Source organism: Panthera tigris, chromosome X (assembly GCF_018350195.1).
Source record: "Panthera tigris isolate Pti1 chromosome X, P.tigris_Pti1_mat1.1, whole genome shotgun sequence".
Lineage (NCBI taxonomy): Eukaryota > Metazoa > Chordata > Mammalia > Carnivora > Felidae > Panthera > Panthera tigris.
This window is the reverse complement of record NC_056677.1, coordinates 45783229-45802117: the sequence shown is the minus strand read 5'-3', so window position 1 is coordinate 45802117 and position 18889 is coordinate 45783229. Positions and strand designations below refer to the sequence as shown.

Sequence of the window (18889 nt, the reverse complement as noted above, 5' to 3'; positions counted from 1 at the left end):
GTAAGCTCGCGCCCTGGCAACGGATCAACAAAACTTCCACACCACGCCCCTGGTTCCGCTTGCGCCGGAAGCCGGAAATCCCGTTAGGCCTGGACTTATTCTCGCGAGGTTTGTCTTCCGCCCGGCCTGCACTGCGGTGTTTCCCGCGCGGGCTACCCCAGTTCCCGGGCGTACGGCGCGGCCTTTTGTACAGCCGCCGGCGCCGCCGCTGTCATGGGTTTCCTGAAACTGATTGAGATCGAGAACTTTAAGTCGTACAAGGGTCGGCAGATTATCGGACCGTTTCAGAGGTTCACCGCCATCATTGGACCCAATGGCTCTGGTGAGATAAACCTGGCTGCGGCCCTCCGCACGTCCCAGCCTGGACCCCCTATCCGGCAGCAGAGTAGTCCAACCCAGCCCGTGTGACCTGAAATGTCGGGAACCCTCACAGGTTCCTCTCCCTCCTGAGCGGGCTCAACTCGAACCCGCTTTGCCCGCTCGAGTGCTCTAACTCAAACCTCTTCCCCAGGTGTCACTTGCCCGCTCTCTGCGCGGCCCCCTCCCCGGAGCAAGTGGTACGGGCCGATCTGTACGTTACCCCGCCCACTGCCCCCTCCCGCCAAAAGTGGCGCGTCCGGAGCCGACTGCCAGCGGCGGGCCGTGCAGTCCTCCGCCGGACCTGCTGCTTCCGGCTACTTCCTCTTGCCTTGTTTGAACCCTCCGGAGGGTGTGGGACCGCTGGTAGCCCTCCCTGGGCCCCCGGTCTCCAGCGGTACACTTCTGCCTTATCCCAGCGCCCCCTCCCGCTTCGCTCTGGTATGCTCCAATTCGTCCTTTTTTTTTTTTTACTCTCCTCCGGAGGCGGCAGTTTTGAATTTCTGATCCCGCGCTCGCCTCTCCAGCTGGAGTGCTTGGGGTCTCCACCCTCCACCCCCATCTCAGAGATGGGGGTGCCTCGGAATCCCCCCTTTAATTTACCACTGAAGCCGTTAAAAGAACTCTTCCGCTCGCCGAATTTATTGAATGTTTACTGTTTTGTAAGGAGTTATTCGAGGTGCTGTGGAAACAGTGAAGAATAGAGTAAGCCTTACTCTCGGGGCTTGCATTCCAGAGGGGAAAGACAATAATAAAGAAGGAGAAAATAAGACTATTCGGCTGTGATACATGCTATGCAGGAAATTAGGTTGATGGGATACAGTGACTTGGGTGGTGTCTTTGGAAAGAGTGGTCAGTAAATACTGTATTGTGTATTTGAAAGTTGCTGAGGGAATAGATCTTAAAAGTTCTCATCACAAGAAAAAAAATCGTTTATGTGAGGTGATGGATGTTAACTAACTAAACTTATTGTGGTAATCATTTCTCGATATAGACAGCTATGGAATCATGTTGTACACCTGAAACTAACACAATGCTATATGTCAGTTATATCTCAACAAAACTGGGGAGGGGCAAAGAGTGGCTAGGTAACACCTCTATTTCATATCTTAACTCCTCATTTCTAAATGATACACCATGGATTCCTTCCATCTACCCCCATAGGCAGTCTGTTTGGAATCCCACTGTGTTCCTCCACCCCAGAGATGTTCTAGCTAAATCATTTCCTAGTATGAGGGGCTTTCCCTGCAGACGTAGCTCAAATTTGTGACCTTCCCTGGGGTTTTGCTTGTGTTTGGTGCTCTTTGTAGAGCAGGGTTTCTCAACAGCGGCATTGTTGACATTTCTAGTAAGATAATTCTTTGCTGTGAGGTAGGTCCTGTGCATTGTAGGATGTTTAGCAGCATCCTTGGCTTTTTCCCACTAGATGATAGCACCCCTACCCCCCAGATGTGACAACCAAAAATGTTTCCAGATATTGTCTGTGTCCCCCTGAGAGGTGGGGCAGATCACTCCCTGCCTTCCCCATCCTCACTTGAGGACCACTGGCTTAGAGGACTAATGCTTGGGGTTTCACTCCAGTTTCTTAGGATTTTGGAGTGGTGGCCCCTGTGGAAAGAGCCAGGATGCACCTCTTGGCATTCACTCCCCTCACCGTGGGTAGATTTGTATACCCAGCTGTTCCGAAAAGACCCCCTTGGTCTGGACCCTGTCCCCTCCCCCAATTCTTCAATACCCACCTCCACAACCCATTTCTTGGCAGAGAAGAAGAGTGAATTGCGTTTCTTCTGTGGCACACAGTAGACACTTGGCACAAGTTAATGTTTACTTTCTTCTGTCTTGTATTTATGGTATATGTTTTTGTGTTTTCATTACTGGTTTATGAGTGCCCCAAAGAAGACATTCCTTAAAACGTTTTATCAGTGTTCAGCTCATAATGCATGTTATAAAAATGTTTACAATATCGAATGATTGCTAATAGGGAGGGCTTTGATTGTGAGACGTTCTAACCATCTCTGGAGAGCATGGGAGAAGCCTAAAGGTTGGAAGTGGGTGCCTAAAAGTCTAACTCCTGGTCAGCATGGTGTGCTAGTCCTGCTCTGATAAGGGAGACAGAGCTGAGTTCAGACCTGTGTTAAGATAGGAGTGCCATTTGTTGAGCACCAGTGTGTGTCAAGTACTTTATTTATTGGGACCTTTTACATTTAAATTCTCAAAATGACCCTATCAGGGAGGTACCATTATCTTTGTTTCATAGGTGGAAGAGTGAGGCACAAACAATTGTGATCACTTGCACACTAATTGATTCTCAGAGCCAGGGTCAGAAATTGTGCCTGTCATACTTCAAAGCCTTGTGCTCCTGCCACTCCCAACAGAGAACTGTGTGCTAAGCGTTATTTTAGAGGCTTTACCTATCAGTTGTGGTTTTTTAGATTTTCGAAGTGAGGGAATGGAAGGTCAGCTAAAAATTGGTGAAACTAAAAACCTGGTCTGTTGGACTAGAACCCGAGCTCTTAATCACGGTGTTGTACTGCTTTGGAAGGAACTGGGCTGTTATTTTTATACCTGAGTAGAAAGGTGTGGGAAATCAGGTCTTCCGTTCAAGGTCATATAACATGCTGGGGTATAATCCTGAGGTAGCATTTATAGAGATTAAAGTGTTCTCCCACCCCCCACCCCCAGTCTAAATTGAAAAAAAATTTTTTTCCTGAGTCTAAAATGAAGAAAGTAACAATTGTGACTCCACTATTGAAAAGATAACCACTCTTAATGTTAAAAAAATCTTAATTATTTGAATAGCTGATATATGCACACAGTATAAAATTTAAAAAATCCCAAAGGATAGACAGTAAAAAGATACCATTCCCTGACCTGTTAACCTATTTTCCTTCTGGGAAGTGACCACTGGTTACACTGTTCACATTTTCATGTATTTTTTTTCTATGCCTTTGCCTCTCCCCAAGTTTTTATTATGAAAATATTCAAACCTACTTGTGTGTTTTGCTTAATCGTTGGAAAGTAAGCTGTGGACTTCATGACATTTCACCTCTAGGGATTCAGCATTCGACTCCTAAAATCATCATTCTCTTGTGTCACCAGTAGACTGTGATCACACCTGGGAAAATTAATTTCCTTGTTGTCATCAGTTATCTAGTTCATATTCAAGCTTCCCTAATTGTTCCCCAGAATGTCGTTTTGGTTTTGGCTTTGGCTTTGGCTTTGGCTTTGGCTTTGGTTTTGGTTTTGGTTTTAAAGGGAAACTCGAATCCAATCAAAGTTCGTGCACCGCCTTTGCTTATTTCTCAGTAATCGCTTGTGTTCTGGAGTGGTTCTCCACATGTTTCTTTTTAGACATTCACTTTTTGAAAAAATCAGGCCAGTTGTCTTGGAGAGTATTCCACATTCTGTGTTTGTCTTAAGGTTTCTTCATAGTGTCACTTACTATGTTCCTCTAACTATTATATTTCCTGTAAACTGGAAGGTAGGTCTAAAGGCTTGTTCAGATTCAGGTTAAATATTTTGGCAAGATACTTCATAGATGATGCTGTATGCGTCATATTGTATCACAATAGGAATATGCCTTTTAAAAAATATAGTAAAATACACATAGCAAAATTTGTCATCTTAACGATTTTTTAAGTGTACAGTTCAGCCATGTTAAGTATCTTCACATTGTACAACTGATCTCCTGAACTTTTTCATCTTGCAAAATTGAAAGTGTACACAGGAAATAGCAACTCCCCATTATCACCTTCCCTTAGCTCTTTTTTTTTTTTAACTTTTAAACTTGGTTGAGATCAAACTATATTTTTTGTTACAGTTACATTATCTGCTTATTTCTTCTATTATGGGCATTTCCCCGTGTCGTTAATGGTTGTAGAACAATCCATTATGTGAATATGCTGTTTCCTTAGATGGGATTCTAGTCTTTAACTGCTGTAGGTAATAGCTGCAAAGGGACTGTTTTTCTCAGCCCTTGAACCAGGGCTCTGGTGGGGGCAGAGCAGTGTTCCCTGACTTCCCCTCCTCTGCTTTGTCCCCTACTCCCTTAGGTAAGTCAAATCTCATGGATGCGATCAGCTTTGTATTGGGTGAGAAAACCAGCAACCTGCGAGTAAAGACCCTGAGGGACCTGATCCATGGAGCTCCTGTGGGCAAGCCAGCTGCCAATCGGGCCTTTGTCAGCATGGTCTACTCTGAGGAGGGTGCTGAGGACCGCACCTTTGCCCGTGTCATTGTTGGTGGGTGAGGCTGGCCAGAAGGCTCCCCTTGGGTCCCGGGAGGTGACTAGACTAGTTGACTGGGATAGGTGGATGTCTGACCTTCAGCTAACTCATGCACTGTCTTGTAGGGGGTTCTTCTGAGTACAAGATCAACAACAAAGTGGTTCAGCTACATGAGTACAGTGAGGAATTAGAGAAGTTGGGCATTCTCATCAAAGCTCGTAACTTCCTCGTCTTCCAGGTGAGCATTTTTAACAATTATTGGCTGTCTGCTCTTTGCTGATCCTTGTCCCATCCTCACTGGGCCTGCTTCATCTTGAGCTTCATCTCTCCCCTGAATTAATGTAGCAGCTTCTTCACTGGGCTTACAAGACTCCAGTCTGTCCCCTTCCAGTTCATCCCTTAGGCTAGGTTCATCTTACAAAGACACAAATCTGTTTCTTTCCTTTTCCTCCTTAAAGCATTTCAGTGATTGCTCATTGTCTTATGATGGTGGTTCTCAAATTATTGTCTCTGGATCAGCATCAACTTGGGGACATGCTAGAAATGCACCTTCTCTGGTCCCATCCCAGATCTATAGACGTAGAGACTATGGGATGGGGCCCAGCACTGAGTGTTTTACCAAGCTCTCCAGGTTATTATACATGCTAAATCATTGCTTTAGCATAAACTCCAAACTCCTGGCATTCAGGAAACATCATCCTTTGGTTCTTGCCCACCTTACTAGCCCCTCACCTGTCAGTATTTTTCCCTTCCAACCCTGCATTCCAGCTCAGTTAAACTGTTTATAGTTCCCCAAATTCACTTTCTTTCTTTGGCCTGCAGGCCTTTGCATATTAATCGTCCTTTACATGAAATGACCTTCTCTCTTAACTTTCTTGGTTAGTTCTTCCCCATCTTTCAAACTCAACTTAGATGTCACCTTTGGGAAGCTTTCCTGGATAGACACTCCTACCAGTCTCCTACCCCCAAGCTTCACTTAGTGCTTTTTCTGTGTTGCTTCTGTCACTGCACATAACACATGGTGTTGTCTTTGCTTTTGTCTCTTTTGCTCTGTGTGCACCTCAAGAGGCAGGGAACGTGTCCTCAAGGCCCAGTGTGAAATGTGGCACCTAGTGCGGGGAGAGGGTCAGAGACCTTTTTCTGAATAACTGAGTAGAAATGGGTAGAAGGAACTGGGTTGGATAGGCTCTAAATGGGGAGAGTGTTTTGATCTTTACTAGGGTGCTGTGGAATCTATTGCCATGAAGAATCCCAAAGAGAGGACAGCTCTATTTGAAGAGATAAGTCGCTCTGGGGAGCTGGCCCAGGAGTATGACAAGCGAAAGAAGGAAATGGTGAAGGCTGAAGAGGACACACAGTTTAATTACCATCGCAAAAAAAAACATTGCGGCCGAACGCAAGGAAGCCAAACAGGAGAAAGAAGAGGTAGGTGGCTAGGCTACCTCTGGGCTCTAAGGGGCCAGGGTCGAGCCAGTGCCTTACTGATGCACACCTGCCTCCGTGCTCCTGTTTGCGCAGGCTGACCGCTACCAGCGCCTGAAGGATGAGGTGGTGCGAGCTCAGGTGCAGCTGCAGCTCTTTAAGCTTTATCACAATGAAGTGGAGATTGAGAAGCTCAATAAGGAACTGGCCTCTAAGAACAAGGAGATCGAGAAGGACAAGAAGCGTATGGACAAGGTAGAGGATGAGCTGAAGGAGAAGAAGAAGGAGCTGGGCAAAATGATGCGGGAGCAGCAGCAGATTGAGAAGGAGATCAAGTAAGAGGCAGGCCTGGGCCTGCAACCTATGGGAAACCAAGAGGCTGTGCTGTTTCCTAGGGCTCCTCTGAGCCTAGAGTCCGGTGCTCGTCCTAGTTTGTCTTCCTCTTGACTTGCTTTGGCCAGAACCAAACACATTTCTTGACTTGCATTTTAGACAAAGCATTTGAGTACTCAAACTCTGGGTAGATGGCTACTCATGAAAGAGAGAACTTGAAAGGGGTGGGGACCTTGCCAAGTGAGAGGAAGCAATGGGAGGCCTGACTACTAGAGTGGCTGGGAATGCCTTCCTGGAAGAGGAAAACTGGCGCTAGAAGTTTAAAGGACATGAAAAAGTTAGATCAGATGGGGGACAACTCCATGAACATAGGGCATTCTTGGGAGCTGTTACTGATGGTCCTGGCCTGGCTAGGGCTGAGGCAGGAGTGGCAGCTTTACCTTACGGAGTGGCCGGAATGCCAGGCTGAAGCCATCAGTTCCAGGGAGTAGTCAGACTGCCCCTTTTCTGAGGATCTGTGGGGCATCAGGCCCTCGTTCTTTAAGCAATTCCCTGAGGCTGGCTGGGACATCAGGCCCCCCCTTTGGGTAAAAAGCCTGGGAACCCTCCCTTCTGCCACAGTGCTAACTGATTTACCCACCACCCCCCCTCCGGCAAAAGGGAGAAGGACTCAGAGCTGAACCAGAAGCGGCCTCAGTACATCAAAGCCAAGGAGAATACCTCCCACAAAATCAAGAAGCTGGAAGCAGCCAAGAAGTCCCTACAGAATGCTCAGAAGCATTACAAGAAGCGTAAAGGTGACATGGATGAGCTGGAAAAGGAGATGCTGTCAGTAGAGAAAGCCCGGCAGGAGTTTGAGGAACGGATGGAAGAGGAGAGTCAGAGTCAGGGCAGAGACTTAACCTTGGAGGAGAATCAGGTAAGCTCTGGGAGGTTGGGGGTGTGGTGGGGGGTTGCTGTGCTTCTACAGAGACTGATTTGGTTACCTGTTCCTAATACAGGTAAAGAAATACCACCGGTTGAAAGAAGAAGCCAGCAAGAGAGCGGCTACGTTGGCCCAGGAGCTGGAGAAGTTCAATCGAGATCAGAAAGCCGACCAGGACCGGCTGGATCTGGAAGAGCGGAAGAAAGTAGAGACAGAGGTGGGCATGTGTTACAAGATTAGGGATGATGGTCCAGAGAAAAAAGAAGTGATGAAAGTCTTTTTTTTTTCTTTTTAATGTTTATTTTTGAGAGGGAGAGAGCATGAGCAGGGGAGGGGGCACAGAGAGAGGGGAACAGAGGATCCAAAGCAGGCTCTTTGCTGACAGCAGAGAACCTGATGCGGGGCTCAAACCCACGAACCGCAAGATCATGACCTGAGCCGAAGTCAGACACTTAACTGACTGAGTTACCCAGGTGCCCCTTAACAGTAATGACAATAGCTAACAACTAGTAAGCATTTACTGTTTGCTAGGCACTATATTTTACATGTATTTACTCATTTAATTCCTCATTTTCCAAATGAGGAAACTATAGTCCAGAGGTGAAGTAATTTGCCTCAGGTCACATTATTATGAAGTGGCAGAACCAGGATATGTTCTACCCAGGCTAGGTAGAACGTCATGAAAGGTCTCAGGGCTCTGGGAGGGGCATCAATTAGCAGAGCCACACTGAACACTGTTGTGTGTCTGCTTTTTAGTAGGTCTCCCCCATTAGTGACAGACTGTCCTGGACTGTTGGGCTTTTTGATCAGTGGGCACATAGCAGGTATAAGCCAGGGCTCCATGGTCTTAGAGTTAACTTGCTCAGCCCCTGGTGATGGTGTATATTTGTCTTTCTTCCAGGCCAAGATCAAGCAAAAGCTGCGGGAGATTGAAGAGAATCAGAAACGGATTGAGAAACTAGAGGAATACATTACCACTAGCAAGTATGTGGCTCTGCAGCTTTTCCTCTTATTTCCAGGGCTGTTGTGAACCCTATCTGTCCTGCCCCTCCTCAGGCAGGATCCCCAGAGTCCCTTTCAGCCAGGAATATTTTCTTACTAGCCAGGGTAACCCCTTGTGATCCCTCACTTTGTAGGCAGTCCCTAGAGGAGCAGAAGAAGTTAGAGGGGGAGCTGACAGAGGAGGTGGAGATGGCCAAACGGCGTATTGATGAGATCAATAAGGAGCTGAACCAGGTGATGGAGCAGCTAGGTGATGCCCGTATTGACCGCCAGGAGAGCAGCCGCCAACAGCGAAAGGCAGAGATTATGGAAAGCATCAAGCGCTTGTACCCTGGCTCTGTGGTAAGAATGGAAAGGGAACTCCTTTCCTGAGCACCTACTCTCCCACTGGCTGTCAGCGGCCCTGTGAAGACAAGATTGCTGATCCCTTTTTTACAGCTGGGGGAACAGGCTCAGAGAGATGAAATGACTTACCCAAAACAGCACAGCTTATAAGAATTGTAATCCAAACCCAACTTATGTCTGACTTGGAACCTCCTGTTCTTTCTATCACACCAGTTGCAACTTCTTGAAGGTTTTGTCTTGCTGCTTCCACTCCTCTGTGGGATGCTGGGAAACTGGAGAGGCCTTTGGAAGTGGGAGGAGCCACAGGATATGATTTAGTCTCATAGGGAGTAACTCTGCAGGCTTTGATATGAGCTCACATGGCCTGTACCGAGTGGTTTATTTGCTTGTAGGGATATCCTAGGCTTTATCAGAGCTCTTGGCCTCTTGAACCAAATCTTGAGTTCCCTGAGTATTCTCTCTCTATTGCTATCCATCCCTGGGTTCAACTTAATTTGGTCCCATAGATATTTCCTGATCTGTCCTCTAGACACTTCTGGGGGAGTTTATAAGGATCTCTATTGCTATAATTCCATCCCTGGGTTTAACTTAATTTGGTTCCATAGATATTTCCTGATCTGTCCTCTAGACACTCCTGAGGAGTTTATAAGGATGATTTAGGCTCATTTCCTGCCCTTGAAGATCTTACCCATTATCTGATAGTTCTTAGGGAACCATGATTAGCTTAGGGGGCATGGGGGACATGAACTAGAAAAAGATTTATTTTGCTGGGTGCTTGTGAGAATTTGAGGTAATGTATGTAAGGGGTATCTGACATAGTGCCTGGGGCAGTAGTGGTCTGTGAAATGATAAAACTGAGGTTTAGAAAGATGATTTTGGATTCAGGCATGACTGGAGTGATTGTTGCTTTGGGGACAGAGTAGGCTTTTCCTCCATAGCATGGAAGCTACGTTCCTCATGCAGGTTTTGGTCTGCCACTTCTGAACTGGGAATTGGGGTTCCTGAGTCAGTCCCCAAAAGCCTCATGCTTCAGTTTTCTCTTCTGACTTTCCTCAGTATGGACGCCTCATTGACCTCTGTCAGCCCACACAAAAGAAGTACCAGATTGCCGTGACCAAGGTTTTGGGCAAGAACATGGATGCCATTATCGTGGACTCTGAGAAGACAGGCCGGGACTGTATTCAGTATATCAAGGAACAGCGTGGGGAGCCTGAGACCTTCTTGCCTCTTGACTACTTGGAGGTGAGGCTGGTGGGGATGGGGTCAGGGCAGTGTGAGAGGGCCCCTTCTCCTAGCCCTCCATGTTCTCCCACTTACTGAGCTTCTTCCCATAGGTGAAACCTACAGATGAGAAGCTCCGGGAACTGAAGGGGGCCAAGCTGGTGATTGACGTAATTCGCTATGAGCCACCCCACATCAAAAAGGCCCTGCAATATGCTTGTGGCAACGCCCTTGTGTGTGACAATGTGGAGGATGCCCGCCGCATTGCCTTTGGCGGCCACCAGCGTCACAAGGTATGGATTCCCTTGTGCACATTGGAGCTGGACAGGCTTAGTATTGGAGACTCTTCATCTTCTCTCCCTCCTTCTCTCTTTTCCCTACTGTGTGTAGACGGTGGCACTGGATGGGACCCTGTTCCAGAAGTCAGGGGTGATCTCTGGTGGAGCCAGTGACTTGAAAGCCAAGGCTCGGCGCTGGGATGAGAAAGCGGTAGATAAGTTGAAAGAGAAGAAGGAGCGGTTGACAGAGGAGCTGAAAGTAAGTCATGGGCATTACTGTCCCCAGGGTTTGGAGTCCTAAGCCCAGGCTGGCCACTCCTGTTCTTATCACCTAGCTGTTCTGTCATGTCCACTTCAGGAGCAGATGAAGGCAAAGCGGAAAGAGGCAGAGCTACGTCAGGTGCAGTCTCAGGCCCATGGACTACAGATGCGGCTCAAGTACTCGCAGAGTGACCTGGAACAGACTAAGACAAGACATCTAGCCCTGAATCTGCAGGTGGGGCTTAGTCTTCAGCCCTGTCCTCCAAAGGCCACCCTCACATTCCTGGTCAGAGTTTCTCTGCAAGTGGAAATGTATCCCATTTCCCTCTCTCCTCCCAGCCTGCTTCAGGGAACCAAGCATAGCAGTCCGGGCTTCAGGTCTCGCCTTTATGGTGGGAGGCAGCTTACTTAATGTGTCGTCATTAGTTTTTCATCTATTTGTAAAATGGGAGTTAGAATACCACCTGCTTTATAGCCTTCTTGCAAAGATTGAATGATTACATGCCTGTAAAGTACTTAGACTGATTCCTTGTGCCCGGTAAGTGCTCAGTAAATGTTAGATGCTATTATTAGCATTATTCGTTCAACAAATATCTGAGCTGCTTCTGAAAGTAAATTGAAAGTGAACGCTGGCATTTCAGTCCCTCTCGGTGGGGGTGCTCTTCTAGGTATATTAATGTATTTGATCATAGGGTGCTTCCCAAGACCACCTGGAGGCATTATTTAAAGTGCAGTATAAATATCCCTTTACCTTCTTCTAAAATCAAAAAGTCTGAATTCCAAGGGTTATAGATAAGGAAATGTGGACCTGTAACTGATGATGTTTACCATGTGGATTAAAGCTAGCCGAATAGAGCCCGGGGAGGAAGCTATGTGATGGTTCAAGTGGGAGATGATGGAACCTTGACTGGGGAATTGTGAGCCATGTTCTCTCAGCATGTGGAGAGCTAGCCCTTCTTTTGCAGGGGCCGGTGAGCTCAGGGTGGCTCCGTTCCTCCAAAGAGCCTGGTCTCTTTTTCCCTCAACCCTGTTTCCTGCAGGAAAAGTCCAAGCTGGAGAGTGAGCTAGCCAACTTTGGGCCTCGCATTAATGATATCAAGAGGATCATCCAGAGCCGAGAGAGGGAAATGAAAGACTTGAAGGAGAAGATGAACCAGGTTGGTAAGGGATGAACCATGCCAGTGTGTGCAGTGGGGTGGGACTGGGACTGGCAGCAGCACTCTGATCCAGAGGGCCTTTGCTGTCCCTCGCTTCTCCCCTCAGGTAGAGGATGAGGTATTTGAAGAGTTTTGTCGCGAGATTGGTGTGCGCAACATCCGAGAGTTTGAGGAAGAGAAGGTGAAGCGGCAGAACGAAATTGCCAAGAAGCGGTAAGTGGAAGTGTGGGGTACAAGAGTACACACTGGGGTGCCCTTGAGCCCCCAGCCTGATATCCTGGGAAGTCACATGCCATCATAAGACAAGGAGCAGCTCTTAGAATGATGGGTGTAGTAGGTCGGCTTTAAAGAACAGGAACATCAGGGAGGCAGTGTGGCATGGTCTCATGCTTAAGAGTGCCAGCTTTAAATGTGATTTACCTGGGTTAGAATCCTAGCTCCATAACTCATTATCTTGGGCAGTGACTTGACCTCTCTGAGGCCCAGTTTCCTTATCTGTAAAGTGGGATAATAAGGATGCCTGTCTCATGGCATTTAGGCAGATCAAATGAACTCGTCCTTGTAAAGTATTTAGGATAATACTTAGCACCTACCAAGAGTAGTAGATGCTAGCTTTTATTATTGTCATTATCCTGATGGGCATTGCAGAGGGGTGGGGATGGAATGAAGTTGGAAGAATAGTAAGAACAACACAACAGTTCCTCTTCTCTTCCCCCTCTTTACTATATTTGTTAATTTAATAGACTTTTCTTGAGTCCCTATGTTGTACGAAGTTGTCCTGTGCTAGGTATTGGTGGGGAGATTGGGGTGACACAGACGAACGTGACAGTCTTTAAAAGAGGTTGCCTCCTGGACCCTGGGTCTCAGTCTGCAGTTTATGTAGCTCATGGCCCATATAGTAAATATTCATTGCTCTCCTACCCATAAGCCAGGCTCAAGGGATATAGAATTGAATCAGAGACTGTCCTTGTCCTCAGGGGGTTGTGGAAGTGGGGAAGACAAACAAGTAGATCAACAATTTCAGAATAGTGTCATTGATGCTGTACTTGAGGTACATAGAAAATACAGAGGAAATGTTCAAAGAACTGCAAATCAAGAAGAAAGATAAAAACGAGAGACCCAATAGAGAAATGGACAGAGGGTGCAGTTAGCATTTCATGGAAAAAGAAGCACAAATGGCTGATAACTACAGATTGATGTTTAGTCTTGTTTCTAATCAGAGAAATGCAAATTAAAACAGTCTTAGCAGTATTTGGTGAAAATAAGTTTGCATAAGCTCTATGACTTAGCAAAGCCACTTCTGGGTATATAGCTCAGAGAGAGTGTTGCCACAGGGCAACAAAGAGACACATTCGGGGTTGTGTCTTGGCATAATTTGTAGTAGTTGGATGTTGGTGGCCATGTAAATGGCCATCACTTGGAGGAAAATACAAGTCGAATGTGATGAATATATAGACTATGCAATACTGTGTAGCAGTTCAAAGCAAGAACTAGATTTACAGGCTGTAACATAGATACATTTATAATTGTATTTGTGTACATTTAAAAACAAGTATATTTTACAAGGGTGTGTATTTTTAAGGCTATATACGTATGTATGTATGTACGTATGTATGTCACTTTGGAGTGTGTGCTCCCTGTAGAGAGAGTAATGGGAGTAGAAATCAGGTATTGAGCCAAAGGAGACCATGGTCTTGCACAGACAGTGAACATAAGCGTGTTATGAACTGTGGGATATAATTAACTGCACCAAAAAGGGAGGAAACCCAGAAACATGTAATAAAATCAGAGAACCTGCTCACAACTGTCAGGAAAGCTTTTCCAGAACAAGAAGCGATGAACTGGATGCCTGTAGAGTGAGTAGGACTTGGCCAGCTGGGCAGCAGACAGAAGGGAGTTCCAGGCAGTGAGAACAGCATGCTCGGAGGTGTGAGAGAGTGTGCCTTGTACTGGAAACTAAGTAGTTTTGAATGTCTGGAGCATAAAAATGGGGTCAGGAGGAAGGCGGGGGTGGTGGACAGGTCAGCAGGGGCCAGATTGCAGAGGGCTTTATGAGTCATGCTTGGGAGATTGGACTTAAAATTGCATAGCTCAAAATTATAGAGTTAATTACATTCCATTTGGATTATAGTGACTAATAGGGTTAAGCTGCTAGCATGACATCTGGCAGCATCTGTCACACCATATTGCGGGGGTGGGGAGGCAGTTGGAAATTAGCCCTGTCTGGCCTGCTAGTATCTGGATGCTGGTTACATACTCTTTGAGTTTCTGAAGAGATGGGGAGCAGGGCAATAGCAGAAATCTAGTATTTTCTCCATGTTTTGTTTTTACTACCTAAGCTCTGCTCCTTGAAGGTTCTGGGATGGGGGAGGGTGGGTGGGCTCATTGGAAAGAGTCAAAGCCCATGAGCAAGTATGAGCTGAATGCAACCAGTATACTGTCAATAATGATGGTAACTAAAATTTATTAAGTATTTAACTGTGTGTCTGGTATGCTTCTAAGGACTGGATGCATATTAACTTGTTAAAAAATTCTCCCAATAACTATGAGGTAAGCAGTACTGTTATTTCCATCTTATAGATGAGGAAACAGAAGCATAGAATGTATAACTACCTTGGCCAAGATTACACTACTAGTGAATGGCAGAGTTTGGATGCCAGACCTCTTATTCTGCCACATTACATTGCGATGGTGCCATAGGAGAAACAGCCTGGGTTTTGGTGTTAGACCTGGATTCCTGTGTGGCCTTGGGCAAGGTCTTTTACCTCTTGGCCCGTGTTCCCTCATTTGTAAAATTAGGATAATCATGCTTACTTGTGGAGCTATTAATTAGAGGATTAGAGGTAATTTTGTAAAGTACACAGAAACTTAGTAAGTAGGAATTATCATGGCTGGTGGGTTCAGGTGGACCTTTTTGTGCCTCCTAGGAACTTGGGAGGGTTCTGGAGTCTTCCAATGTATAAAGGGGGAGTAGTGGAGTTTGGCCTGATCTCCCCTGCCTTGTGCCATATCCACAAGGCAAGGCTGAGGAACTTAGTTCTCCAGCATCAGTTGGAGTTGGAATAGTTTTATGTGGATATGGAGGGATGAGCTGAGTGGTGACTGAAATCTAGTAGTACCTGAGTCCCTGCATCCTGGGCCTAGTTCTCTTTTCTCCCCACAGTTTGGAGTTTGAGAATCAGAAGACTCGCTTGGGCATCCAGTTGGATTTTGAAAAGAACCAACTGAAAGAGGACCAGGATAAAGTGCACATGTGGGAGCAGACAGTGAAAAAGGATGAAAATGAGATAGAAAAGCTCAAGAAGGTAAGGAAGGAGAGCATGAAAAGACATACTAAAAACTGGGAGGAAAAATTGGAAGAGATATGATAGAAGGATAATATCCATTATTTATAAAGCCCTGTTGAAATAAGAAAACACCAAGACCTAAATAGGAAAAATGAAATGAGTAAGAGGCACAAACAGTTTTTTTTTTGTTTTTTTTTTTTTTTGTTTTTTTTTTTTTATTTTTTTTTTTTATTTTTTAATATATGAAATTTACTGTCAAATTGGTTTCCATACAACACCCAGTGCTCATCCCAAAAGGAGGCACAAACAGTTTAAGAAGGTTCAAATAGCCCATAAACACATACACATAATTTAGTCTTATTAGAAATCAAAGAGATGCAAATTAAAGCAACAATCAGAGGTAATTTGTTTCCTATCACATCCAAGATTAAAAAAAATGATTAACACTGGCCATGGTGCCCAAGACCAGCATTCTTTTATGCCATATGGCACCATCCATCAAGATTCTTCAGAATGTATTTATCCCCTCTTACTCAGTAATACCTGAGGAAATCCAGAATGCTGGCACAGCTTTGTGCACGGAGGTTGATGTTTATTACAAACATTTATAGTTCTATATTGGAAACTCTCCAATGTCCTCTGGGAATTAGGAGTTTAGCAAATTACGCTACATTCATATATGTGTGTAGTTAAATGGTCTTCAAAGTTTAGTAATATACAGAACCCGTTTAAAGACCTAAGATCTTTAGCGTTGGCTTAAAAAAATCCTTACTGTTAAATATATACAAACATCCATACTTAGAGCACTTAACCAGAAAGCCAGGATAAACTTACAAATTAATTTTTATAATTAACCACATTAATTCAGTGCAACAGATGATGGTGTTTTGCTGAAACTGAGTCCCTTTTCACAGTGCGCCTGTGCTGCTGACTGCCACGGCTCAGTTTGAGTCAAGCATGCCTGTGTCACTGGGTATTGTCTAACAACTCCCTTTTCCCACATTCTTTCTCTTTAAATTCCTGTCAAACCTTTGTTCTTCTCATAGCATCCCGTCCTGAGGTGATTTGATCCTCTTCACTTGGTTTAAACCATTTGACTTTTATGTCTGCCTGTGTTTGTTGGTGGTAGTGGTAGTGGTGGTGGTGGTGGTGGTGGTGGTGTGTGTGTGTGTGTGTGTGTGTGTGTGTTTTCATTAAACCCAGATAATTAAAGTAGTTCTCTTTGGTGTCACCAGAATCTTAAATGCAAATGAAGATCAGGCAGGCATACACGGACATCTAGATGATCCAGAGTCATGTTTCTATGACTTTTTATTTTGAAATCATTTGAAAATGAGTATTACAAAGAACTCCCCCCTACCTGTCACCAAGATTCATCAGTCACTGACATCCCATATTTGTTTCTGCATTGTCTGTGTATGCATATTGTTTTTATGAGCCATTTGGGAGGAAGTTGCAGATATGTCTCCTTTATGTGACTTTAAGATCAAAATGAAAACCAAACATTCTTCCTTTAAGAAATCTGATCTATTAAGTAAGACTCCGATCCCTTGACTGACCATGCTCAATGCCACTTCCTTTCCTCTTCCTGGGGCTAATCCCATACAGTGTGTATTCTTCCAGAGCTTGTAGGCATTTACTTAAATACTTGTATATTCATATAGGTACACTCATAGAAAATATGCAGTATTGTTTGTGTGGGTTTTTAAAAAATTGATGTTATATTGCTCATCATGGCAATTTTGATGTGGAAAAGATGCTTAAATATAATACTAAGTCAGAATATAGAGTTTTAATTCTAATCTAGTCTCAAGTCTGTAGGGCTATCTAGAAGTGATATGAGGAGGAAATAGACTAAGATGTTAATTGGTTATCTGTGGCTGGTGGGATTACGAGTGACTTTTTCTCCTCCTACTTGATACTGTTTCAGTACTTTGAACTTTTCTACATCAAGCAACTTGTATTATGGGTTATGTAGGGGAGGGCAACCAAATTTGAAAAAAGATAAAAAGAAGCCCAGAGGGTGATGGTGGTGTGTGAAAGTAGAGCTTACTGAAGAGAGGTTCTGACACACCCAGAGGCTCCTTCTGCCTGGTGGAAAGGGTGGGGGCAAGGGGAGAAGATCCCAAGTTGAGATGAGGAAAACCTTCACTTCTTGTCCTGTTCCCCCTGCTGGGACCAGGAGGAGCAAAGACACATGAAGATCATAGATGAGACCATGGCCCAGCTACAAGACCTGAAGAATCAGCACCTGGCCAAGAAGTCGGAGGTGAATGATAAGAATCATGAGATGGAGGAGATTCGTAAGAAACTGGGGGGCGCCAACAAGTGAGTGGGTTCAGGCCTGGGGTGGGGGAACTAGGTAGAGCAGGCAGCCTGCTGGATTTGGATCTCACCTCTCCCTGGACCTTCTTAGGGAAATGACCCACTTACAGAAGGAGGTAACAGCCATTGAGACCAAGCTTGAACAGAAACGCAGTGACCGCCACAACCTGCTACAGGCCTGCAAGATGCAGGACATCAAGTTGCCACTGTCTAAAGGCACTATGGACGACATTAGTCAGGAAGAGGTGTGTGTCATGGCTGGTGGTGGGAGTGGGCAATGAATAACATTGACCAGAGATGGGGGGTGAGAGTGACCAGGGAGAGAGAGAAAAGGATGGTGGGTGGAGGTGGTGGGGAACATAAGGAAGGATGAAGGGGAGATGAGGCAGGGTGAGGCTGTGAAGGCAGGTGAAGTGAAAGGCAATAGCTTTGGTGTGAGAGGGAAGTTGAATTGAGGGGTAGTGCTGTCAGTGGGTGGTGAGGGAGCGAGGCCAGGGGAAGATGAAATCATTCTGTATGTAACCTTAGGGACTTGAGGAAAAAGTTAGCTCCCGCAGGTGATGACTATTGGGAAGAGTGCAAGTTGAGGGACATTAGCCAAGAGCAAAGGAAGACAAGCTGAGGGACCTGAGAAATGATGGCCTAGCTGCAGTGAAAGAGGTTGGCCAGGAGAGGGTTGGGTAAGGGACAGCAATGCAGAGGTGACAAGGCTTAGTCATAGGAAAGGGATGGACACTAGCCAGTAGAGGAGCCAAGGCATTTTATGTCCTGGAATTGACAGTTGGTAGCAAGGGGTGGGAACATTAACTGAGAGGAGGTTTGCATATATCTGTCTTAGACCTGGGCACGGATCTCAGGCCCACATGTCTTTCCCTCCCTCCTCCCAAATAGCATTTCAATTTAATTCAGCGAAATATTTTGAACACCAGAAATGTGCCAGGCGCCATGGTAATGGGTGACATAATTACTCCTAATCCAAAACACAATCCTGCCAGGCAGGCGTTGTCCCGTGTTACAGTTGAGGGTTTGTGTGTTTAAATCAGGATTCAGGTGTCAGGATCTGACAGCATGACTTGCCCAGGATCCCACCGTTAGTGGTAGAGCCCAAATTTGAACTCAGGTCTCTGTGCCTTCAGAGCTGCTGTCCTTCTGCCACAGGTGCTCTCTAGCAAGGTGCTTCTCAAAGACTTTGAAGGCTGCATAGGAGCGCCCTCCCCTCCCTCCCCCCCCCCCCCCCCCCCACCCTCTAGAGGGGCATTCTCATGGCCAGTGTGCTCCATTGGACTCTCCCTCTCACCATTGCAGGGTAGCTCCCAGGGGGAGGATTCAGTGAGTGGTTCTCAGCGAACTTCCAGTATCTATGCACGAGAGGCCCTCATCGAGATTGACTACGGTGACCTGTGTGAGGATCTGAAGGTGAGGATCAGCCACAGGGGTGGGGACATCTTCCTAGCTGTTCAGAGGGAAGAGAGTCAGCCCACCTGGGGGCCCCATGGAGACCATGGCTGGAAAGAGGGGTAAGCTGGCAAAGGAGGGAGAGAGTTGTGACTTAGGGTCTCCCCCAGCTATGCACACACAGACACAGGCACATCTTCCACCACCACCCCCAGTTGTCCTCATCCCTGCCTGCTGCCAGTCTTCCCCTTCCACGCATATACACGTCTCAGCCCAGATGCACACACAGAGAACATGCTCCTTTACAGTGAACAGATGGGCCTTGGGTGTTCCTCAGTACTCTGTCCCAGGCACT

At 45.9% G+C, this 18889-nt stretch overlaps 1 protein-coding gene across 1 annotated transcript in view; it reads left to right on the top strand.

The window, feature by feature from the left end:
- Positions 1–124: 124 nt before the first annotated feature.
- SMC1A (structural maintenance of chromosomes 1A) overlaps positions 125–18889 on the top strand; it is a 35641-nt gene continuing 16876 nt past the window's right edge. Inside the window, 20 exon segments of the mRNA XM_042973790.1 lie at positions 125–322; positions 4410–4598; positions 4709–4821; positions 5804–5956; positions 5958–6008; positions 6102–6340; positions 6999–7257; positions 7340–7480; positions 8165–8247; positions 8400–8607; positions 9667–9852; positions 9945–10124; positions 10222–10368; positions 10468–10605; positions 11411–11527; positions 11634–11740; positions 14691–14832; positions 16997–17142; positions 17231–17384; positions 18445–18555. Of these exon segments, the coding sequence (XP_042829724.1) occupies positions 214–322; positions 4410–4598; positions 4709–4821; positions 5804–5956; positions 5958–6008; positions 6102–6340; positions 6999–7257; positions 7340–7480; positions 8165–8247; positions 8400–8607; positions 9667–9852; positions 9945–10124; positions 10222–10368; positions 10468–10605; positions 11411–11527; positions 11634–11740; positions 14691–14832; positions 16997–17142; positions 17231–17384; positions 18445–18555 (2973 nt within the window). The 5' untranslated portion in view covers positions 125–213.